The following is a 24,519-nucleotide window of genomic DNA, read 5'->3' on the forward strand; positions in this document are numbered from 1 at the left end:
TCTCTCTCACACACACATACACACACACAAACCCTGAGGTTACCTTGCCTGTAGGTGACCCTGAGAATAAATGCCTGCGGACAGTCCCTCCTGTCAAAATCTAGGGACAAACTACACTGAATGTCCCTCGAGTTTGTTCTTAACGTCACCATGGAAACCAAAATGCCTCCTGCAAAGATTTAAGGTCAGGGGTGTAGGAGCTCCACCATAAATATGTTTTGGAGTACACTGGGCCAATAGGGCTCAACATAAGTGTGTGGCGCAAGGGGGCAGCAAGAGGACAACTGGCCGTGGAGGCATGCCGCTGGCGTGAGGATATGCATGATTTGTCATGGCACTGGTGTGGCTAGCATGCTATGGATGCTAGCTTCTGGGTGTTATGGTGTTTGACAAGAAAACAAATAAATATGCCCAGGCTTACCTATAGCTTGCAAGCTAAAGAGGGGGTGGGGTCGGGTGTGGAGGAAGGGGGTATATTATTAGATTAGGTTCAATCCATAAACAAATAATAGTTTGGACAATCTCAAATATTTACCAAATATCAATTAGTATAATTGAACATTATGCCTGATTTTGCAGAACATCCTACGTACCATAATGAAATGGCTATAATTCCAGAACACTTAATTTCATGTTATAATATAGGGCACAAAGGCTTTTACATAAACTTGGTTCTTACCTAAGTAAGTAAACTTTAATAGTAAATAAAATAGTAATGACAGGCTACTTCAAAAATGCAGATGGATATATAAAATCTTTAACCAGTAAGTGGCATTGTCTTTTTTGGTTTACTTGCATGCTCTGTTTTGTGGACGTTGACACTTATTATGGTCTCCAAAGCAATTGTCCAATTCATGCAATGAGATTTCCTTCTAATAATGTAAAAAAATGCCAAACATTACCAGTAACAGAAAGCTGACCTTTCAAACTTGCCATTTGGTGAGCTACGTTTGAGACAATGGAAGTTTTACTGACATATTTTCCATGCTGAACTAGCCGATTAATTTACCAAAGTAGGAGTCACTTCATGTTACATGACTGCCTGCTCTTGAAAAGACCTTTATTCACAATGGACTAATTCACCCTAATGGACCTTCTTCTTGACAGCGCATATTTTATTTGACAGTAAATCTCGTCATTTGGCATTATCAAGACAGGCACACTGGGAATAATTAAGCTTAACGGATCCTAGGAAATGTATTGATACAGGCTTACCAATTGTTTTCATCAGATTTTGCGTCAGACTCAAGCACATTGTCTGCACAAAAAGCTGGCAAGTGCTGCCATCATGTGTTTCCAAACTGTAATTACCACAAGGATGGGCATGATATCATGCAGGCCAATGTCGCATCGTAGGGTTATTAAAGGCTAAATAATTGCCTAGAGCGAGAATCATATGACTTCTACATTCTCTCGCTTATTTTTTTTATTCAAAAGGTATGTAATGGTTCATATTTCACGTATGCAATGGTTCGTATATTTCACTTGAATGGGAATAGTCATAATATAGGCAAAATATATCTTAACACAATGCAGCGACGTATATTGATCTTCCAATTAACCTTTGCTGTAAATCTGGTGCCAATTCATGGGAGCTGTTGACCATAAGCTGGTGTGCAAGCACTTAAACTTCAGAGATTCCTTTTGTTGATTGAGCGGAAGCTACAGAAGTGTTCAAGTGGTCAAATGTTTCAGGAGCTTCAATAAAATATCCATTAAAAAAAAACTAACTGGAATAACAAATTCTGACATTATGTATTTATATATATATATATTCTTAACATATCTAGCATGCAGCTTTCCTTATGCCCTAAGAATTTAACAATGTATGACATAATTGTGTTTATTTCAAGAAAATATTATGGTATAAGATATTTAATGTGACAGACAAACAGAACTACAGCAGATTGGTTAATTCAGTGGTGTTGCATACATATAAAAACAAAACTATGTTGTGTGATACAGTGATTGTAATGGTCTCTTAAATAAAATTATGTTTTGTATAAAAGAAAGATAACTTCAATTCTTTAAAAATACTACAAACGCACAGACAGACACAGTATGGACATACGTTGGAAATGGCTGGCAGGAGAAGTCCGTTTGATATGATCTTACACAATGTCAGGGTTGACAACTTTGGCTTCAGTGGATAAGTCCCTAATATAAAAAGATAATGCTGACACTTCTCTTGAAACATCTTGTAATGGAGCGTGAAATTGCCTTTTAGCCACATCTTGTGTGCAAAAGACTAGGAAAATGCTAGGAAAATGCCTGGGGTTCAATATCCCAACACACCATATTGATTAATTGCATGTTCAGAATGTTTAATGAATGCATTAGGTGTTATTGATTTTCAACAAGCAAAATCACACATCCTAAAGTGCATCAACTTGTGTCAGAAAGGTAATGTTTCCAGAATAACAAAAAAAAAAGTTGTTACTTTTACTATAACAGCAGCAGTAAAAATATGTGTTTCAAAGCATAATAATCTACTAGCACTAAAATAAAATAACGTGGGTGTTATTGATGTATTCAGCCACTCAAGAGGTCTTCACTACCTTGTTAAACTGTGTGACAAGATTATTCCAAGGATAAGGTGAGCGGTTCTCAGTAAATATGGAACTCTGCATGTTCTTAGTATGTTACATTTAGTTCAGTAATCTGAACACCACATTGGGGTATAACCCAAATGATGCATTTGTTGCCTTCTCCCCAGGTGACAATTTGGATCAAACAGCTATTTTGCATAAATGGAATCGTCAGTGTTCTACTCCCTTACACCTCATCCTCTGTTTGGCACGGTGTTTGTGAGAGGCCCATTTGGGTTTGGCAGGTGATGGAGACTGGACCATTATCTCCCTCCCCCTCCTTCACAAATCAGTCCTTCCTCAGTATGGCTCTGCTTTCAAACTGCGATATAGACAGCATGTAAACACCATCCCTATGACCTGAAATTGACAGTGAGGGGGGGGGGGGGGTCATGGACATGCCACCTGATTAAGCCTCCAAGCATAATCAATAACATTTAAATTAGCTTTACAGTGGGAGACGAAAGCACAGATTAATGTGATGATTCGGCGAGTTTAACAAATGTGGCACTGGTCTCCATTTTGGATTGGGTTTATACTTTTTTTACAAGAAGGGCAAGATGGTCTGTGCTGCTCACCTGCACACAGGCAATACCAACACCCACTGCTCCTATGATCTTCAGATGGTCCAAGATGAAGTTCTCCAGTTTAGTGATGCAACCTCCCTGGAGAGGGCAACAACATTGTGTGTATGTGTTTGTGTGTATGAGACATGAGCATATGTAATTGCAAGATACCTTTTTTTTGTGTGTGTGGGTACAGATTTACCAACAGAGACCATAACATGTCACCATAACACCCCAGAATCACAGACTGAAACTGGAGATCACGCCACCCCACTCCCTACCACACCCCTTCCCTTTACTCTCCTCTCCCTCGGCCCAGCAGCGTCTCTTCCCAGCCCCTTACCTCTACTTTGTAGATGTTGGAGGGATGGTCCCGGCGCCCACAGCGCTCTGTCTGGGTCTTGCAGCAGCTGTCCGGCACGGCCCGCCCCTTGGCTGCGCTAGAGCGGATCCAAACACTCTCGTTCCAGTCAGATGAGCTGTTGCTGCCACAACACTTAAACTGGTGGAATGAACGTGGGGGCAAAGGGAGAGATTTGAAAATCATAAAGCTCCGGCTGCAAACGCTGAATGCTGATGCTAAGTAAGGCAGGACTGCAAGTCAAACATCTACTGAAAATGCAAAGTCGAAACATTCTGGAATCAAATTAATAAATAAAAAAAAGATGACATGAGAAAAGGCCTAAAGACATCAACATAACTGCAGCCTTACTTCCTGCTGCAGCTTGTCGACAGCCCCAGTGACGTGCTCCTGGCCCGGCTGCTGGTACTTCTGGACCATGGTCTCCCGCAGGTTCTGCTTCAGCTCCTCATTCAGCTACAGGAAAACAACATTTAGGTCAGAGGCAAGTCTGGTCACTATGATTGCCTTCTGTTTGCAGACTGACCAACTGGAGCAGAACTTATGAATGATGTAGCTAGTTAGTAAACAAGTTAGTTGAACACAAACTAATATGTATGGAGTATCAAGATTTGAGTGTGACTTAACCACAATAGCAAAAGGTCTAAATATCGTTTTCAACCTTTAGGACAAGCACCTGATACTTGAAAAAAATTATAATAATACATTTCCATAAACGTTAACATTTTGTTGCCTTGACATGTTGAAGTTCTTGTTTTGGACAGGGCATTGTATGAACACCCATTATAGACCAAGCATGTGTTCTTCAGATACAGCACAACACTGGCAGAGAGGGAAATGGTGGATGTGGCACCTGCAGTTTCTATGGTAACCTCAGCACAAGAGGAACTACAGCACTACAGAGTGTAAAGGAGGGAGATGAAGAGAGAATGAATAAGTGGGGAAGAAAAAAGAACGTCAAACAGAGAGAATGAATGAGCAAAGAGAGAAAAAAATTGGCTTTCATTTGATTTCAATAAGGAAAACACTGCAGCAGGGAGGTGAGAATAGCACAGGAAAGGAGGTGCAGGGTTCACACACAAGCTACCGGGTGTCTAACTTTACTCTGACAGAATATGCGCAATTGGCAATTCAATTACAATGCAAGTGGGCAGCTACGCCACATACCATGGATCTGAATGGGAGTCGTTTCCATAAGTTCTGGGAAATTATGTTCTGACACTTCACCATCACAATATGTCTTTATGAAAACTGTTAGAATACATTAAACACAGGAATGAAGACAAGAATAGTGCCAATAAAAGCGCAAAGAGCAAAGGTAGCAAGGGAATAATGGAATTTCATATTTTGTGTTCAATGTTCAGTTCCTGTTCTTGTAAGGGTAAACCAAGTACATTGTAATGTAATGTAATGTAAACCAAGTAGTGGATCATCTGTCTAATCATCAGCGTTATGGGGGAAATTACGGTGGCCCTGAAGTGCAAAACACAACGGCAAATAGCAAAACACAACGGCAAATAGGAAAACATGGATGTGTTTTCCTATTTGCCGTTGTGTTTTCCCATTTGCCGTTGTGTGTTACTATTTGCCGTTGTGTTTTGCACTTCAGGGCCACCGTAGGAAATAAAATGTACTGACACATTTTTACACTCTTGCTCTTTGATGTGCCATAATGTTTGGGACTGTACATCACTGTATTTCACAGTAAGAACATGGAGAGAGGTTAACTTCAAGGGGAGGGTTGTTATTGTTTTATGTGATACACCAAAAATGTTCTCGGCAATGCCCATCCATGGTGTGTGTTTGGACAAATGTATATGGATGTGCGTTGGTGTGTGTGTGTTGGGTACTGAGAACGTGGCATCAGGTGGTCAGGACAGTGGAGTGATTACCTGCTGGTAATAGATGTAGGCCAGGACACCGGCAAGGATCTCCAGCAGGAAAATACACAGCAACAGGACAAAGTACTGTGGGAAACCAGAGAGCAAAAAGGTAAAGAAGAAAAAGAAAAAAAAGAAGAAAAAAAAAGAGAGAGAGAGAAATAAAGTAAGGCAGTTAGAATCAATGTCTCAAGGTTACAACAATGAAAAGCAAATCTGAATTAAGTGAGGATGGAGTTGAAAGTAGTCAAGGACTTCTTGTGTTGACACTGAGCTTGGTAAGGAGGTTAAGTAATGGTTACATTGCAGTTCAAGTCACATTGTGTGTGAAAGTTTATGGACACCACTTAATCACACAGGAAGTATGATGGATAGTGGAGTCAGGTGGCCGAGCGGGTAGAGCATCGGGATAGTAATCTGAAGGTTGCCAGTTCCATTCCCGGCCGGTGCACATGACGTTATGTCCCTGGGCAAGGCACTTCACCCTCCATGCCTTGGGGAGAATGTCCCTGTACTTACTGTAAGTTGCTCTGGATAAGAACGTCTGCTAAATGATTAAATGTAAAAGTAGAGTTAAACGCACTAAAAACTGTTCAAGGCTGACAAAGAAAGACTAGAGATTTTGTTTTAATCTCAGTTCTCATGAAGGGTCCTTCAACAGAAAGATGTTATCTAGGCTGTAGAAACTCAGACTAAGCCTTAATGACTGGTCTGTACTGGCCTGCTGGTGTCAGCTAATTACAGTATATACTGGTAAAACACGGAACAATGGAGATAAACAAATACGCTTCAAGAGAACATTACAAGTGCAACTAGTCCCCAGGTAAAATCTGAATAATCAGAAAGATCTGGTTTAGCGAGTGTGAGAGATGGATAGTGTTTCTCTGAAATATCAGCGTATCTCAAAGGAACACCATCTCTGCTTGCATAGGTGTGTACTTGTTCCCAAGACTTCCCCTTTAATGTGGGCACAAATCAGATGGGGTGGAGTGGTCCTATTCCAACCTAGAAGGCAGTTGACTTCAGACCAAGCTGCTTCCCTGTGAACATTAACTTAAATAGCAATAACAATATTTAGTAAAAGTCCACTTTTGCAGCCAAAGAAAATCAATGCTGAGTTTGACGTGTAAGCATCTAGGAGAAAGTGGTTTTGCTATAAAATTACACTACTGGTGACAGATTGGATCCCCTATGTGATTTATGCTTTAAGTTCAGAACTGCAATTTGGAACTATGTGTTAAGGAAAGTATGCTTCATCGCCAAGCTTCTTTTGGAATTAGATGGACATGCGGAGATGCAATCAGGAAAACCCTTGACCCGATTCCTTCTGACCAATGCTATCTGGTATGGAAAATCTGTGGAGTTAAGTGGACTGGGTTCTTTTGATTTGATAGTGGCCTCTGATTGCATCCCAACGTGACAGGGCTTGAATACTGAGTGGATGGTTATATGCTTATTGATGTGCCCATCCAGCTGGAAGAGATTGAGCTGGAAAGCGACAAACACACACAGGCAGAGACATGTTTGTGCCACATAAACACAAACACAGTGCTGACAGGCCAAGTACCTGAGTTAGTCTACCAACTCAAATGACTCCATAGCAGTCTCCTTGGGGCAAGGGTTACGTTTCTTTTCCTTCCTCTGCTTGACTCTCCCTCGCTCACATAATCACAGATCCACATTCCTTTCCATTTTTACCTCTACTGCTCTCTCTCCAGACAAATACATTACTTCAGCATGATTCATCCTCATAATATTGACTCTGAAGCATGAACTCTGCATACTTTATGTATTATGGTAATATCGGTCTGTGTTATGAACAAAAAGGTAAAAGGAAATTGCTTTTAATGTTTCTTGCAGTCTCTTGCTTTCGAATCTAGCATTGTGCTAATTATAATTATTTTTATGTGAAGTGAGAAGGGCTGTCTAAACACTCGCTATCTCCTTCTTCTATGCGCATTGGCATCCTCAGACGCACACACAATCTATATGACAATACCTTGTGACATAAGGCTTGTGTCCTTATATAATTATACTATATCCACACACAGTTGCTTTGGGGTTAAACAGTGAGAAACATTGAGGAACTGAATGAGGTTCATAGGAGTACATGAGGTCAGCATCTGTTTGCACTAGAGCCCTGAAGGGGGTTTCTGCTCCGACTCCGCCAATGTTCAATTCAAGTCATTTGGTAAGATGGAATTTTTCATTCAGTCACTCCTCAGACACTTCTTCCATGAACAATGGGGCTATGTGTTTTGACACACACACACACACACACACACACACACACACACACACACACACACACACACACACACACACACACACACACACACACACACACACACACACACACACACACACACACACACACACACACACACACACACACACACACACACACACACACACACACACACTCTTTCACAGGTTGTCCATCTCTCTACTTCTCTCTCCCTTTTTCTGACTCAGTCTTATGAGTGTGGGTGGGTTCATTTGAGTTATTCTCTGCTACGGTGACTATGTGAGACTATGGACCTTGATTACAAGCAGGACAGACATGTAAAACAAATACCAGAAGTGTGTTTGTGTACATACTGTAGAATTAAGTTCTGTCTGTTCCATTTTACAGGTGATGGCTTGAACAGCGAGTAAAGCATTTTCCCGGCGCTGCAGGTGTTCATATTGGCACATCTTGCCTCTCGCGCCATCTCTCTAGTTCAGCCCTTTGCCAACTTCTACAAATCACAGATAGCCGATGTCTCAGTTCATCTTGCTGCTTAAGCTGATGAGCAGCATTGCAATAAAGGCAGCATCTTACTGCAACTATGTTGATGTCTTGGTGTGTAGTTTTCCATTTGTGTGGAATGGCACTTGTCACCAGTTATAGTTTTTGTATTATGGCATCCAGAAGAGCTGGTGTGATTTTACATGGATGGCCAGGTGTGTCATAATAGATCATTCATTTGTTTTGAAATCCCCTATGCCATATCCCACAATCACCAACTGTGTGTGTTCAGGCACCCTTTAACACAAGTGTGCAAACACTAAATATAAACTTGCACCTGAATGTACATGCATGTGTCCCATTCTCACCACTCTTAGTAGCCTCCTTTGCTCCTTGAAGGTAGCGCAGCATCCCAGCACTCCAGTCACCATGACGATGACCCCTGCCAGGATGAGGATGTAGGCAGAAGCAGCATAGGTCTTGGAGGAGAGCAGGCTGATGTAATCACTCTTCTCCACAAGTGTCCAGATGCCCACCGCCATTACTACTCCCCCTGCCAGCTGGGAGGATACAGCACATGAAAATAATTAGATTTTTTTTAAGCCTATCATGTGGAGGGTTCAGGTACTCATAGGAACAAGGAAGGGATATTTTGTCATTGTTAAAAATTGTACACTTTGAAGAGACTTCCATGTGTAATATTGAACAGCTGCCTGCCTCATTTGCAGTTCCCTGAGGTCCTTAGTATTAATATTGGCTTGGGTACGCATCCAGCAAAAGGTAAACAACTTGGATTTCTAAGCAGAAAAGAGGAATCTATGACAACGTTATTTTTGTGTTCTATTCAGGGGACCTGTTTTTGTGGGAACAACACTGACTTTGTAAAATAAATGGCTCAATAAATTCTACACAACAAGCACAGCATATTCTCACACCCAATCATCATCCACATCATGTACACTTTTATATGTAATTTCTAGAGAGTAGGCCCAAGTGAATTTTAGTAGCCCACTCTACTGTGCAGAGTCAGCAGATGTTGCAGCACTGCACCAAAAATTTGTCCCATTGCCAAACCAATCACTTAGACAGCCTCTGATTAGACCATGTTTAATGCAAGGCCAATCCGAGAACAGATGCTTGCAGGCATTCTCTAGGTGTGTGTGCACACAGAATATTTAAGCTTTCATAGTTTCTAAACAGTTCAAACACAGTTTAAGGAGGTGGTGGTGTGTATGTCTTACAAAAAGACTATACATTAATACATTTAGTCTTCATACACGTTTAATGTGAGCACATCTATGTGGCTATGTACATTTAGACATAGCATATTCCATGTTCTAATGTATTTCATAAGTGATTAGGAATACAAGCACATTTCGTAAAATGTGTTTGTGGTTCAGGGAATGTATTCAAATGCATGGAAGATGTGCAACTTCACACTTCAGCACTTGACTGAGAGATGTGCCCTGCTTGCATACCAAGTGAGAAATACATTATTAATTTGTTTTAAGGAGCCAGACGTTGACAAGTAAATGGTGACAAAAACATATATACACACTGACTGACAAGGTCGACACACACATAGCCTACATAAAGGAACAAATTCCATTCCACATAATAAAATACTTCCTTAGCTTGATGTTGCCCCCCACTATAGAGTAGTAAGCAAAGCGCTGAAATATAGAACTGAAATTGGTCATGGTCTACATTTACCATTTATTGGTTAAACAGACATTATGCATATCGTTTCTGTATTACATTACCGCATTACACTTCTGTACATATCAGAAATCTTCCAAAGCATCACCAATATGCCTCTTTACTTTATTTAGAATCAAAATACACTCACCCAGAATAGAAAGTTGAATGTAAAGAGCAGGTATTTCAGACAGATGGTCCCACATGTTTCTTTCTTCTCCTCGTACACTCCCATGCTACCGAAAAGAGATGGGAACTCGTCATTCTTTGCCACACCAACAAAATGCATCCTGACACTGAAAATAGGAGGTACAATCTGTGACACTGTTGCATCAACTACAATCCATCAATAAAATCAATGCAATACATTGACACAAGAACACACACATTAAATATGTTTTTATGAGAAGGGGTAAAGTTGAAGGCTGACATGGGTGAAGTTCACTCTACTACAATAGGGTTTTTCTCAGGTGATAGTAAAGCCCAACAGTGTTGATATGAGCTCAGTACCAGAGGCAGAGTCAATGTGAGACTGAGCCAAAGTGCCACTAGAGCATACGGAGGAAAAAAAGAGACCTAAAAGTATGCAAAAAGCACTTACAAATTACTTGCACAGGACTTTCCACTGAAATTAGGGATAGTAACAACAACAAAAAAATACAGGGGGAGGATTTTTTTGGACAAAGATTGCATTGTACGTGACACAGATGGTAGACTTGAAAGCAGATTAGATTATGTTTACTGCTCCACTACAATAAGCAGGCCTAGGCTTAGTCAGAAACTAAGTGAAACAAAGTTGCTTGTTAAAGAGAAGCAAAACCTACAGACACAATATTTTTTCTTTCCAAGTCTGATAATCTTTAGCCCAAAACTCTCTTGCTTACTCACTTCTCAAGTCCAAACTTGCCCACTTTTAGCTGGACTACCTCTTACTCAGTCATCAATCTATGGTCTTTCTGCTCTTCCCTTTCTCGTGGCTAGTAGCCTTATTCCTATACTCTGAAGTAAACTAGCCTGTATCTGAATACTCCTTTTACTTAAGCAGTGTGAAACAGCCTTCTATGATTGTGCCTCTAAATCGAGGCTATTTAAAGCAACAGTGCATACTGACTGAAATGTCATTTAGTTTTCCCTCTAGGCAACACTTTTCTTTGCCAATAAAACTTTAGGAGATTAAAAAGAGAACCAAAGACTTAACGTTGGTTTTCGTTTAAACAGGCATACTACTCTTACAACACCACCACATTGCACTTGATAATAATAAGATGGAATATTAGCTTTATATGTCTGGAAATTCAAGTGCAGAGAACACAGATTTTTCCTATTCTTGCATTTAAAATGTATTTTAAAACAATAAATGTGTGTCTGTGCTCGTGTCTGTGTTGTGAGAGAGTTTGTGGGGCAGTTTGGACAACAGCAGCTGGGCTTTGTTGACCAGCTGTATATAGGACCTCTTCAGAGTGTCCCTGTCAATTAAATTCAAACAATGTTTTATTGACCGCACTTCATTACAGTATAGTTTACGAAAACATCCCCCAGCTGTGTCAAGAAAACTAGACTGATTACAAAAGGAGCAATCAAACATATCATTAACTTTCTTAGCTTTAAATGTTTACATGAAATGAGGCGTTGCCATATTTCTGTTATAGTGTGTTCTCACTATATGACCACTTCACAAGACATCAGACAGTTTGTCAGACATACAATGAATAAAAATGACATGGATGATTTTTCAGTTCTGCATGACTAAATTAAAATGGTGGAACGTAGAGTACCATTTCAACTTTCCCCTGTCCCCCAAGGGTTTGATACCAAACTATATTTATTAATACATAACACCCAATTAGTCTATTTTAATAACATTTATGTTGTAAATATATTTAAATATGTTATGTATCAATTATGCAAAGAAATGCAAGTGGTTTAGTCAATTACTTTTCATTAATGCAATAAAGCACAAAATTAAGAGTCTGATCCTGTTGCTGCATTAAAAGTAGAAGCCTGCATTTTGATAGGCCTAATTAAGGCATGAAGGCTCTGTTGAGCTTTATATCCAACCCAAAAATAAAACACGAAATTGTCAGACACGACATTGTTGATATGCGCAGAATCTCAGGAGTTGAGTGCGGTAAAGTAATTCACAAAGAAAAGCTAGGCTAACTATCTAAGCTAAATCAGAAAGCAATCACATATCTTACTGCTTCAACAAAACAACAATTATAAAACAGAGTTTAAAAACAAAAAAACAAACCAATTGTTTAGCCTTTAGCTCTAACTAATTTCTGCACAAAGCAACATAATTGTTGGGAACAAGACGGCATTATCCGTGTTACAAAGCGCTAGCAAGTTAGCATAGTTCCTGCTTACCTGTTGGCTGTTCACAATAATAGGCTATCTGTGACACCTGGGAAACAAAAACAAATGTAGTAGATCGTTAATGATGTGAATCAAAAACAATCTCACGTTTTCATTCCAAAATCCCCTGGAAGCTTTCCTTTAGGTGGACTGCGAGATAATGGCAGTGCTAGGTAGGATAGCGCAAATGTTACGCCCCGGGAGTTGTCTGTCTTGCGTTTGTGGATGTCGACTCCACCCCACCACCCACCATCACCTTGACGATTTACTATTCTGTCATGCTGGGGCGCTATTCCCGTTTCGTCAAATAGCTCGAAAATTGTGGAATTATCATCCTACTAGCACTGTACAGCCCTAAACGTTTTATAAACTATACTGCCTCATATCGGCGTTCTTTTCTCCTATTATCATAAAAAATTACAATGTGAGACAGCTGTCTCTCCTCAGTTACGATAGTATAATATCAAGACGACATCTTTCACTTTTTTATTCGAGTGGTTTGTGCGCGCCCTCTCGCGAAGGGGTGCCTTTCATGAAAGCCGTGCATCTGATCGCACAACACCGGAAATAAACAGAAGAAAGTCGTGTTGGTCACAGAGTGATATTTCTGCAACTTCTGGTGGCAATCATAGTCTACAGACGAGAGCCAGAAGACGTAAAAATAGGGCTACATTAATTAATGGTTACGTTCAAGTTCTTCTTTAGCAAAAATGGCTGAAATACTCACTCTGAAAGCGTTCGTTAACGAGCGACTAACCTCTGCAGCTGAAGAGATATTTGGAATGTTTGAGAAAACCATTAACGAACATCACGCGGAAGTTTCCCGTTTAAACGAGGAGCTCAAGATTCAACGCATACAACTGGAGACCGTTTTACACCCAAACAAACTATTACACAGAACAGGTTAGTGACCGATCCATCTTCATTGTAATAACGTACAGTACGTTTGGATACACGCGTACGTTTGGATAAAGTGCCAGTAGCTTTTAAGATTTCAACGTTATTCATAGAATATCTAAATAGCAAGCCATATGTGTCCAACAAGAACTGAAGTTGGGTGTCTTGCAAATAATGTAAGCATACATGCTGGTTCCTGAAGTCTAATGTTCCTATGCCCTCTTCAGACCCACAGCAGTTCATTGTCAATGAACCTGAACAGGAAGCTTGCCATGAACAACAACAGCACTGTGACTTGGATTGGAGGACCAATGTTATTCTGGTTATGGATGAACCAGCATCCCAACAAATTAAAGAGGAAGAGGAGGTACATCAGACCAATCAGGAAGAAGAGCATAATCAAGGGCTGGAAGCTGACTCAAGAGAATGTATATTAACTCAAACATTTGAAGAACAAACTCGGTTTTCCAACACATACCTAACTAGAAGTGTAAAGAACATGACAGAAGAACCTCATCACAAACTACCCAATCAAAAGGGAGGAAAGCATGCTGTGCAAGAACGGGCATGTAAGCTGAATTCCATTGAGGTGTCAAATCCAAAATTGCCTGATGAAAGTCAGTCTGTGTATAGTTGTAAGGTGTGTGGAAATACTTTTCACTATAAGGGTAACTTGGTGAGGCATGTAAGATTGCATACAAAGGATGCTGAATGTCGTTGCGGTGTTTGTGGGGACTCCTACCTAGAGGCCACTGAACTGAAAGTCCATTTAAGAACCCATAAATCGTTCCAGTGCACTGTTTGTGGAAAAATATTAGTCAATGGATCAAGTCTGAAAGTGCACATGAGGACACACACTGAAGAGAAACCACATTGTTGTAAAGTGTGTGGCAGAGGATTTAAACAAATGGGGCATTTGATTGTACATACAAGAACACACACCAGAGAGAAACCACATTGTTGTAACATATGCAACAGAGGATTTAATCAAATGGTACATTTGAGTGTACATATGAGAACTCATACCGGGGAAAAACCTTTTTCTTGTCATGTCTGTGGTAAAGGATTTGTCTCTAGAGGAAATTTAGTTCAACACATTAGAGTCCATTCAGGGGATAAACCATACATTTGTAATGATTGTGGTAAAACCTTTACTAAGCGTACAAGTCTTAATTACCACATGAGGATACATATTGGAGAGAAAGCATTTTGCTGTCATATCTGTGGTCAAGATGTCTGCACTAGTGAAGACTTGAAAAACCACATGTTAATACACATTAAAGGAAAACCATATTCTGACCTGTTAAAGTCTTAAGTTGAGGAAGGACATCATTATTTTTTGTAGATGTTTTCAAAGTGCTTTCAGTAAATATCTAACATGAATACATGGAAATAATACTCGTACTGGTAATACTAATTCCATGGAACTTGACATGTTGATAGACTAACATATTACCTTATAACACTAGACAGAATATTGTAAAGTAGACCTAGAAATGGCTACTATACTAGCCACTAATACTAGCCACCAATACTAGGAATATTTAAGAACATTTGATGTACGCAGGCTAGGCAAGTTTTGCTTGAATTTGAAAGGATTCAAACCAAAATATCCCACCCATCCCTTCAAAGCCACTCCTCCAAAAAACATGAACGGGCTGCCTTACTATATCCGAGAGGTAGGTAGATAGGTAGGTAGGTAAACAGACAAGTAGCCAGTCCAATAATTGCATTCGGTCCAAATGCCGTGCAATCACAAGTGTTAACTTAAAGTTTTTATTACAGTCCTGCGATGCCCACAGATATCAGGTTGATTTAATTTGACTGTCAAACGTTTATATTTATTGGTTCCTATCAGGATGCAAAGTTTATTTCAGCAAATATGTCAAAAGGAGCTTCTCAACAACATTACCTACCCTGCCAAGTAAATGGAACTTGTTTTAAGTAAACACTGCCTTTCTTTTATTCATCAGCCCACATTACAATGTTCTTCTTTTACAACACTTACATTTAATATAGTGTTATATATGTATGAGTAGGCCCAAATGATTCCAATGTAAGCTTACCTGTACAGATACAAATGGCAAATAAACTTGTGCATATTGTATTCTTATACTTTGAGCTGTTACTCTGCATTTCCTAGCATTTACATTTCATACTGTTCATAGTGTTCACACTGTATGCATAAGCCTAAATACCACTGTTCATACTGTTGATTCTGTGCTGTAAATATTAGCACAGCACATTCATATCTGCCTGCCCTTATGACGTCTACAGTATTTAGGCACAGACACCTATCACCACAGACACTGTGCACACACACAAATCCAACTCTCGCTCTCTGGAGCTCTACAATCACCCAAGCCCACAGATGTACTGTCTCTACAGTGTACAAAACATGTTCATGAGTGTGATGATGACAAACACATGAGTGTGTGTGCTGGCGTTCCTCTGTCTAACAGTCCTGATCTCAAGGAGGGCTGGAACTGGGCCAGGGAGCTGATGATGGAGGACAAGGATTCAACTGGGATGTTCCACTGGTATCCCCCTGTCCCCTTTGAAGATGTTTCACTGGTGAGACTTGGACATTGGAATGCACATACATACACACACACTCATAGGGACACACAAACATGCTTGCATGTGTGCATCCCGTATGTGTCCTGCCCCATCCAGAGACAGACAAAAAAGTTAATGTAATGTGGTTGTGAGTTAATGTAATGTCGTTTCCCATTTTGGGGAGCGTGTCTTTGTGTTAGGGGGAGTCATCCTATTTGGGGGGAGTTGACTCGTATTTGGGCGGATTGTCTTCATTTGGGGGATGTACTCACATTGGTAGGTGTGTTTTGCACTTCAGGGCCACCGTACCAAAGCGCTGTTGTGAACGGCTAAACCGCATTCAACGTGTTCCGTTATTAGTTGAAAACGTTGTCGTGTAAACATCCCTTTCGGTAGGCTATATTTAATCGTAATTAGCACTACAGTAGTTATTGGTTTGTGAAAATGTCTCAAATAAACACACTGAAACTATTCGTCAACGAACGATTAGCTGCTGTAGCAGAAGAGATATTTGGAATGATGGAGAAAACTTTTACCGAGCATCACGTGGAAATTTCACGTTTATCTAAGGAGCTCGACTATCAACGCAGGATACTGGATATTGCCATCAAACCCCAGTTAAAGTTGCATAGAACCGGTGAGTAACCACTATCTACTGTGCATTTTCATTATTACACAGCAGAGTCGGATAATTAGCTAGCTAGGTAGTCTACTGTACAATACGAATCTTAGAAGTGCTGTATTGCAGCTACGCTAGTTTCACTGAAGTGTATTGTTCTCATTTCTCTTCCTAGACCACCAGCATAGGTGTAGCGTCTATTGTCCTGTAAAGGAGATTTCCCCAAAACAGCAGCATGGTGAATTGAAGTGGTGCTTCAGTTCAGTGAAGGATGAACCAGAGGCCCCACAAGTAAAAGAAGAACGCGAGGAAGTTTTAATCAGTCCAGGAGAACCAAATCAAGGGCTAGAGGTTGACACTCAGGAGTTCATATTGAGTCAAACTTCTGTGAGAAGTGAGGTCCAAAGCCCAACCAGAACTCTAGAGGAAAGTGAAGAACTGCCTGGTACACCAACCAACCAAACTAAAACAGAGCTTACATGCAAGCTGGATTCCATTGAGTTGTTGCAGTCAAAACCACACACTGCACCTTATACATGTAAGATTTGTGAAAAGGCTTTTCAATATAAAGGTAACTTGGTCAGACATGTCCAATTGCATGCCAATGATGCAAAATGTATTTGTGGTGTTTGCGGTGAATCCTTCCTACAGAGCTCTGAATTGAAATCCCACGTACAATTCCATAAGACTGTACAGTACAGACTTGATGGCAAACCACATTGCTGTAAAGTCTGTGGTAGAGGATATAATAAAAGGACATGTTTGAATGTGCACATGAGGAGCCACATGGGAGGGAAATCATTTTCCTGTCATGTGTGTGGTAAAGGATTTGCCTCTAGAGGAAACTTGGCAGAACACATTAGGACCCATACTGGGGGAAAAATGTATAACTGTAATGATTGTAACAAGAGGTTTACGAAGTGTACACACAGAGTTAAACTATATTGCTGTCATATGTGTGGAAAAGAGGTCTATACTAGTGAGGACTTGAAAAAGCACATGGTAATCCACATTGGTGAAAAGCCATATTCTTGTCAGGTTTGTGGTAAAGGAGTCAGTTCCAGCACAAACCTGGACAAACACATGAAAATCCACACAAGAAAATGAATTTTACTCAGAAGAGGTGCAAGTCCTAGTTTGATTTAGAAGGAAATAAAAACATTGCAGTGGAATAATGTGCCCAATGTTGTATGTTTGTCATTTTTCCAGCAAGAGGAAATAAGTAAATTAATTTACATTTAATTAAAATTCCAGTTAATTTATCCCCATTAAGTACTTTGTTTACATGTAACAAATACCCCAACATTTTTATACCAGCCAATCAATGTTATCTAGGTCACAACAGGCACACATTTAAAAGTTAGGGTAAGAGTGGCAGTCCTGACAAAGTAGTTAATAATTAATTGTGGTCTAGTAAAGAGGCCTGTGTTGTTTTAGTATAATTTTGAGGTCTGATGAATAATGTTCACTGGTATTCAGTGTAGGTTTGAATGTTAAATCCAGAGGGTTTGATTTTGCACCTCACTGAGGTCTGCCATTCTGCCTTAAATCTTAAAATGGGAGCATTGTATTGTCTGTAAGTTTTGAGTCACATCTTTTCTTTTGACTCTGGTCACTGATATGACAGATTTTAAGATGATGTTTCACTAGTAAATATAACTATAGCTTTACATGCAGGATGTTATATTTACAATGTGTTTAAATGTGACATTCTTTGTCAATTCAGTAAATAAATTCCCAAGTTACTGTGTCTATCAGGGTTTTCCTCATACAAAATGTATTTACAGAAGTGAGTCCACAGAAGCACAAAATCATGAAATGAAACCCCCTTAACCTAAGCCTGACACCAGACACTTCTGGTTCTGGAAAGATTTGATAGACATGAGCAAAAAAGGACTGTTAGACATTGGAACGCCAGCACACACACTCATGTGTACGTCATTGTAAGGCACATTTTCTGTGTACATGTATAGCCTGAGTATCTGTAAGGTCAAGAGGTCTTGCAGCGAGGCCTCCACTGAGCAGAATATTGCACACAGCCCAGACAGTTAGGAGACAGTAAGGCAAAACATGTACAAACTGGGACTTGCATGTAATTAACAACCACTTCACCTGCTGAACGTTCTAGTGTATCAGTGTACTGACCACAGAAGACCCGTTAAGGAATTGATTCTGTGCATTCTATGTTTGAACATTCTATGTCCAGCAACTGTATTTACTGTATTAAGCTCTCTGAAGAGAGATGTTTCTCACTCATGCTCGCCACTCTGTTGTGGATTGGTGACATGATCAGACGTTGAGCTAATAAATACCAGAGTCGACCCTTTTTTATAGTTGTCGTGACTCTTTCCGGCCTGCCTGCTGACAGATCCATCCTTACAGTCATCATCACACTCATGAACATGTTTTCTACACTGTAGAGCAAAAAAGGGCATAATGACTTAATATTTGGGAATGGACACTTACGTCTTGACATAGCAGGGATGCTGTAATACCACTAGATGTCATCAGTTCGAGTTTTCATTGTAATCCAGTTGACCAAAACCCAGAGTTGCTTCCATGCAACAACAAATTTAAAAAGTACATAAATACAGGGCAGGTTGTCCATCAAATTTTAGGCACAGATCATGTTAGTTTCAGAATATTAATTGGATTTCAAAATAACGGTGGTGCTAGGGTTAGTTTTCGAATGACCAAACAAAATTGATTAAGAACCTGAATTTAAAAAATACAATTGTGTCAAAATACATAAAGTATACTCTTGTGGGACAGAAAAATATGTGCACCTCTTTTAGGGGTATGGTGGTACTAAAGCTGTTACTGGTCAATGCTTGGTGACTCTGCTCACAGCTTTGTGAATCCTCTAGAGTACGTGTGTCATTTGGAGCTAGCTACGCAAGCTGTGAGTCGTCTAGTCGATTAGAATATTCACCAGGAATTTTCTAGGTAAGTTTAACTTTACATTCGTTTGAAGTATCAATTTACTTTTTGTGGATCATTTTAGAAGACACCAAGCTGCCAGGTAGGTCCTTAAGATGATTAAGTGGCTTGCACAAATCATTCAGAAGTGCATACATTTCAATAAAATGTGTGGTCTTCAGGACCACTTCACTTGTGCCACTGCCTTGACTGAGTGATGCAAGCGTGGCTCAGTGTGATAAATGAAGTGATGATTGTACGAGGCTGGGCGATTATCAGTGCAGTGACAGGAGCATTTTGAGATATATCTTCACAAAAGAGTTGCCATTGGACATCTACTTCCAGCTGTGACGTTTAAAGGTCTTAACTGTAGTTACAAGATGACTTGGTGAACAGCTACAATACATCGTACAAACAGTTAGAGCCCACATCAGTTACAACAAAAGTATTCCAGAACTGGCAAGAACTGTTGTTGCCCTCTATATGATAATAGCACAATGAAAGTCCTGGAAGAAATGTAGTAGACTTTATAACATACAGTAGAGTTATTATTTTAATCCTCAAGTCTCTCTGGCTTCAGCAGGTGTTGGACAGGTCATTGCAATGAACATGGGCTTGGATCACAGGCTTATCCAGCCTTTAATCCTACTCCAACCTAAGTGAAACAAAACAGCTGACACTAGTCGAGGTTGCCAATGTTCAGTTCTCAGTCAACCGTGCACATCTTCTTGGTGATGGCTGTCAGGTAGAGGAAGTACAAAGGACGTCCAGGATTACATTATCAAAACATGTTAAACACAAGATTTTAGGTAATAAATTGAAATAGCCATAGGGTGTATAAACCATATCCTGGTTTAAATATGTTGGCATGTCTATTTCTATTACTTATGCACTATTTTTGAGCTCTGTCAAAAAGATACCTTGAAAATGAAATAGATGAGTATATTTCAATTGACTCTGGAATCCATGTGGCAACATTCTTTGGCCAATGTAATAACATGTAGCACAATACCAGTGCTGATTATCTGACAGATTTGAACAGTTTTACAAATCAAGCATATGAAAAGAGCTTACTATACACGTACTACAATTCCAGTACAATCTCATAATTTACTATTGACGTTTCTGCCCCACCTTGTCTCACCATGTTACCACAAAGCTGTGTAACATAGCATATGTAAATATGCATGCATTGTGAGGTAAAATTGGCCATTCTACTTACAACAAAGTATAGATTTTAGTCCTTGAAATATGTATGCATTGCAGAACATAATTTCATATAAATCTCAAGCATCACAAAATTATCTTATTAGCTGTCAATCATGAAAGCTGATAATAGCAAACACATTTTATCCGCTCTACGGACAGTATGAAATACTTGGCTGACATATCAGAGTCTGTGGTAGTAGACTAGTAGGCCTACCAAACCATCCTACCCTTGTTGCTGAGGTTTGCTGTACATATGGAGCTTAATTCTCCTGGCTAAGTTTATAATGAACTTCATGGGAAACAACATGAAGTAACTTCTCATATACACCTACAACAAAGCTCAGTTGCTGTGGGGTAATTTCATAACTTACTGGCTCACTACTTTAGGCCCTTCACTTAGTCATCTACAGTTAATATTCCATACTGTGCCAAAGTAATTAATCTGGTCAAAAGAAGGAATAAAAGTTTCTGTGGATCCAAATCAATAGCTTGTGCAAGGCAAGACGTGTGTGTGCCCCAGGTTCCTGACAGGTACTGTGTTGTTGTGGTGCTTTGAAAGGAGGGCGAGCAGGGGATTACTGCAGATAGTGAGGGTTTCTCCACTCAGAGAAATTAAGAATTTAATCCAGTGCCTGACCTCTAATTGCTTCTGTCTGCCGGTGTAACACGCTTACCTCATGCATGACCTTGTGCAACTCTGTCATAGGTAAGAAATAAGCAGTGGCTTAGTCACATGTTTAAGAAGTGTAAAGTATTCTTGTACGGTGTGCTTTTACTTCATAGTGCAAAGACCGACCATTAAAGTCACTGGAATTCCATGAACGGAAATATTTGAATACAAATGTAGCCATCTTTTAAAATGTGAACATTTTAAAATGAAGTAGAAAACTCTTGACATTGAAGACACAAAAACTACACGTGATTCATGTTTTTCTTTTTTCTGTCTCCTAAACAGTGCTCAATTGATGTACAGCTGTGGAATGGATGTCTCACCATAAAAAAATTATGCATCAAGTAAAAGCAATGCATATCAAGTTTGAGAGCATCCTCCCCTATTGCTTTCCTGCCATTACAGCCACCACCATGACATAAAGAGCTGCGTATTGCACCCTACCTCACATCTTGTTAGGACGTTTTGGACTAGGACTGAGATGCTGCATATTTCTACCATGTTGACAGACAACATCTCCAGAGAGCTGCTCCAAAGACTCAAGTCAATGACAGACTTGGAACAGGAAGCAGTGCTTTTCACTCCGTGCAAGTGATTCAGTTCACTTAAAATGGAGCCCTGAGGCAGGAGTTTGCGTTGTAAACATCCACATATTGTACCAGCAATTGGACAGGCACTATACAGTGGACACAACAATATCAGGGGACTACTTTGCTAAAGCTCAGGACAGCCAGGGCACCATCGTGTGCTCCTATGTTTCTTTATAAGGTGAGTGTGAGTGTGTGCAACCGTGGATCCGTCGTGGAGCCACTCCCCGCCTGGGCGAGCAGCATTTGGCCCGGAGATGCTACAGACCAACAACTACTCCCTAGTACTGCTGATCCAGCTGAGCCTGCTCACCTTCGACCTGTTTGTCAACTCCTTTAGCGAGCTGCTGAGGGCAGCGCCTGTTGTCCAGCTCGTGCTCTTCATGTAAGGGGGCGGGGGGGATTCAGTTGACCACAGCTCAGGCTGTAAGGCCCTATGTGCTAAGGTTCTAATCCCGGTCCAGGTGGAATCTCCCTTTCACCCCGTCTGTAACACATTTTTATTTTATTTTATATTAATACTCTGAATGTTTGAAACCATTGGAACCCAGATCTGTTTATGTGAGTGTTGTACGGTGGCAAAAGGAGGATTTCCATGGGAATGGATTGGTCTTTGATCTGCATTGGGAAATATGATGCCTGACACTTCTGGCCTGGTGTTTCAGGAAGACACTAGAATAAATCTTGAAGCCATGAAAATGGTCTAGTCAACAAATTTCAGACTGTTCCATTTATTTCTTGTTCCTTTACTTTACCTTTCTCCTTCCCAGTATCCAGGACATCTCCATCCTTTTCAACCTAATCATCATTCTATTGATGCTGTTCAACACCTACGTATTCCAGGTCGGGCTTGTGTCCCTTCTTTTGGAGCGATTCAGAGCTTTGCTGCTGCTGTCGGTCCTCTATCTAACCTTCAGTATCTCATTACACTCCTGGATCGTGGTGCGTATGCATTGAATAAATAAACTGTCTCTGTGTGTGGGGTCTATCCAAGCTTTTAGTTGCCAGTCTTTTGAAATTATAATTGAAAGAGACAGATAAAACATAACAGATTATTTTATTAATGTTTTACCTTATCAATATTAACAATTGATAAGGTAAAAAATGTCACATTTATAAAATATGCTGTTATGTTTTATCTGTCAGACTGGCAGTTTTGTTTGCAGAGTCATATGCATGGGTATTTAGGAGCTAGAAATATACAGTCAAAGTAAAATGTTATGGAGGTTGTTTTGTATTAAAGATACTTAATGCTAACTCTTTTCTATTTTAAATAGAAATGAGCAGTCATCTGGTGGCTGTATAGTTGACAATAAACACAAGCTAGATGTTAAATGTGAAACCTCTCAAACTATATCCCTTGAAATTGGCAACAGACGAAATTCATGTTTTTCTGTTGTACCAGAACCTTCGCTGGCTGAATTCAAACCGCTATGTGTGGACTGATGGTCTCCAAGTGCTGTTTGTGCTCCAAAGAACAGGTGAGACTGTTGTTACTATGCAAAGCCTATTGAAAATAAAGCATGGTATTACAGCAAATATAGTGTGACCTTGGCACTGTGAACTTGGAGTGCCAAATGGGTGTGAGTTTCATTCACTCAAGTGGCCAAGTGGATTGTCAGTTTTGTTTGTTGTCCTTTCATTAGTTGCAATTCTGATTTCTGTATTTGTTTGTAAATGGTACTGTGTATTTGTATCTCTTGTGTGCAGCTTCTGTGTTGTACTATTACTTCTACAAGCGCACTACAGAGTACCTGGGAGACCCTCGCCTTTATGAGGACTCGCCCTGGCTGCGAGAGGCCTTTGCCAGGGCCCGCCAGTGAATGGACTGCATGTGCATTGAGATGAAACTGACATGAGTATAGCCAAATTGGACTTCTCCTTCGCACTCAAGAGATATTCCCATTTGCATTGCCAGAATGGATACCACTAAGCTTAAGCCCACACAGGCGAGAGATGCCAGATAGTAAGTGAGAGTTAAAGCAGTGTGAGTCACAATGTGTGAAGTCAAAGCAAGCCTGTTCTCAACAATGCAATATCTGCATCCATATGAATTTCCCAGCGGAACATGGAATTCAAAAGGAAGAAATGGATCATGATGTGATACCAATAGGAAGTTGTCTGTGATGCTAACATTTTGGAACTATTGTTGTTACCAGCACTACACTCTTCTGTTTGAAAATGTGATAAATACATTCACTTATGTTAAAGGTTATGGGTAAGTGTTAAAGGCTTTCTGTATTGTTGTTGTTCCCACCAATTCTATTATGCAGTACATACTCTATATGAATTTTACCAAATTTGCCAACATGCTCTTTATTTATTTCAGGATGCCTGCACTTTAAAAAGTGAACCCTCCCCCTTAGCTACCAGAAACAAACAAAAGTACAACTCAGACAATGTTTTACATCCCTCTCACTTGTTTTAATGCAAAGCACAGTTACAAGGACAAAACTGTTCTTAAATTCCGTTATTGTGAGCTTTCTGCTGCTCAAACAAGCACAACACTGATACGAAGAAAAGTCTGGAAAAAAACTAAAATGTTCTACTAATCTAAACATTTATAATGATAAGTGTGAAAAGTGTTTGCCAGATTGCCTTGTCTGTGTGGTGGTGTCTGGAAGGCCTTTGTGTTTATAAGGGCAACATTTATGTTTATAAGGGCATAACATTATTTTATTTATTTCATGTTGTATTGTGTGATTTTGCATGTTCTGTTTGATTTTTCTTTTCTTTTTTTACAAATGTAATAAACGAAAAAAATATGTGTGACACCCTTTTTAATACTGCAGTGCCACATGTACAGTATACAAACACACACAGCTTGACTCTGTATTGACACAATTGTTTTCATTTTACGGCATTTGCACGTGTGTGTTT

General features: G+C 39.9%; 4 protein-coding genes across 9 annotated transcripts; 3 read left to right on the forward strand and 1 right to left on the reverse strand.

Moving 5' to 3' along the window:
• Positions 1 to 1,829: 1,829 nt before the first annotated feature.
• LOC146246997 (CD151 antigen-like) lies at positions 1,830 to 12,977 on the reverse strand. 6 transcript variants are annotated; one of them, XM_084682539.1, is made up of 9 exons: positions 12,907 to 12,977; positions 12,192 to 12,228; positions 9,976 to 10,060; positions 8,495 to 8,686; positions 5,408 to 5,482; positions 3,867 to 3,971; positions 3,498 to 3,656; positions 3,167 to 3,253; positions 1,830 to 2,948 (listed from the first exon to the last, which is right to left on the reverse strand). In XM_084682539.1, the coding sequence occupies exons 3-9, from the start codon at positions 10,057 to 10,059 to the stop codon at positions 2,889 to 2,891; spliced, it is 762 nt and encodes a 253-aa protein (XP_084538665.1). In that variant the 5' UTR covers position 10,060; positions 12,192 to 12,228; positions 12,907 to 12,977; the 3' UTR covers positions 1,830 to 2,888. The 6 variants fall into 6 exon arrangements, with proteins under 6 accessions (XP_084538665.1, XP_084538666.1, XP_084538663.1 ...); XM_084682540.1 differs by lacking the exon at positions 12,907 to 12,977 and adding an exon at positions 12,601 to 12,676; XM_084682537.1 differs by lacking the exon at positions 12,907 to 12,977 and adding an exon at positions 12,436 to 12,669.
• LOC146246998 (uncharacterized) lies at positions 12,793 to 15,189 on the forward strand. The gene is made up of 2 exons (XM_084682530.1): positions 12,793 to 13,082; positions 13,304 to 15,189. Exons 1-2 carry the CDS (start codon positions 12,890 to 12,892, stop codon positions 14,389 to 14,391), a joined length of 1,281 nt encoding a protein of 426 aa, XP_084538656.1. The 5' UTR covers positions 12,793 to 12,889; the 3' UTR covers positions 14,392 to 15,189.
• A 744-nt stretch (positions 15,190 to 15,933) lies between these two features.
• Positions 15,934 to 18,580, forward strand: LOC146246999 (uncharacterized). The gene is made up of 2 exons (XM_084682532.1): positions 15,934 to 16,272; positions 16,430 to 18,580. Exons 1-2 carry the CDS (start codon positions 16,080 to 16,082, stop codon positions 17,359 to 17,361), a joined length of 1,125 nt encoding a protein of 374 aa, XP_084538658.1. The 5' UTR covers positions 15,934 to 16,079; the 3' UTR covers positions 17,362 to 18,580.
• A 453-nt stretch (positions 18,581 to 19,033) lies between these two features.
• Positions 19,034 to 24,348, forward strand: LOC146247000 (transmembrane protein 138-like). Its single transcript, XM_084682541.1, has 5 exons — positions 19,034 to 19,200; positions 21,338 to 22,024; positions 22,410 to 22,581; positions 23,045 to 23,120; positions 23,350 to 24,348. The coding sequence occupies exons 2-5, from the start codon at positions 21,897 to 21,899 to the stop codon at positions 23,460 to 23,462; spliced, it is 489 nt and encodes a 162-aa protein (XP_084538667.1). The 5' UTR covers positions 19,034 to 19,200; positions 21,338 to 21,896; the 3' UTR covers positions 23,463 to 24,348.
• Positions 24,349 to 24,519: the final 171 nt, after the last annotated feature.

The sequence above is a fragment of the Hypomesus nipponensis genome, chromosome 19 (assembly GCF_054491055.1).
Source record: "Hypomesus nipponensis isolate SF chromosome 19, ASM5449105v1, whole genome shotgun sequence".
Classification (NCBI taxonomy): domain Eukaryota; kingdom Metazoa; phylum Chordata; class Actinopteri; order Osmeriformes; family Osmeridae; genus Hypomesus; species Hypomesus nipponensis.

Excerpts from the sequence above, each read along its gene's own strand:
- LOC146246997 (XM_084682535.1), bottom strand. Across the intron at positions 8,687-9,975 it reads CATTCAACTTTCTATTCTGG|CTGGCAGGGGGAGTAGTAAT; the intron begins GTGAGTGTATTT and ends GTATCCTCCCAG. Across the intron at positions 5,483-8,494 it reads AAAGGAGGCTACTAAGAGTG|TACTTTGTCCTGTTGCTGTG; the intron begins GTGAGAATGGGA and ends GGTTTCCCACAG.
- LOC146246998 (XM_084682530.1), top strand. The coding sequence starts at position 12,890 with ATGGCTGAAATACTCACTCTGAAAGCGTTCGTTAACGAGCGACTAACC. Across the intron at positions 13,083-13,303 it reads CAAACTATTACACAGAACAG|ACCCACAGCAGTTCATTGTC; the intron begins GTTAGTGACCGA and ends TGCCCTCTTCAG.
- LOC146246999 (XM_084682532.1), top strand. The coding sequence starts at position 16,080 with ATGTCTCAAATAAACACACTGAAACTATTCGTCAACGAACGATTAGCT. Across the intron at positions 16,273-16,429 it reads GTTAAAGTTGCATAGAACCG|ACCACCAGCATAGGTGTAGC; the intron begins GTGAGTAACCAC and ends TTCTCTTCCTAG.
- LOC146247000 (XM_084682541.1), top strand. The coding sequence starts at position 21,897 with ATGCTACAGACCAACAACTACTCCCTAGTACTGCTGATCCAGCTGAGC. Across the intron at positions 22,025-22,409 it reads GTCCAGCTCGTGCTCTTCAT|TATCCAGGACATCTCCATCC; the intron begins GTAAGGGGGCGG and ends TCTCCTTCCCAG. Across the intron at positions 23,121-23,349 it reads GTTTGTGCTCCAAAGAACAG|CTTCTGTGTTGTACTATTAC; the intron begins GTGAGACTGTTG and ends TCTTGTGTGCAG.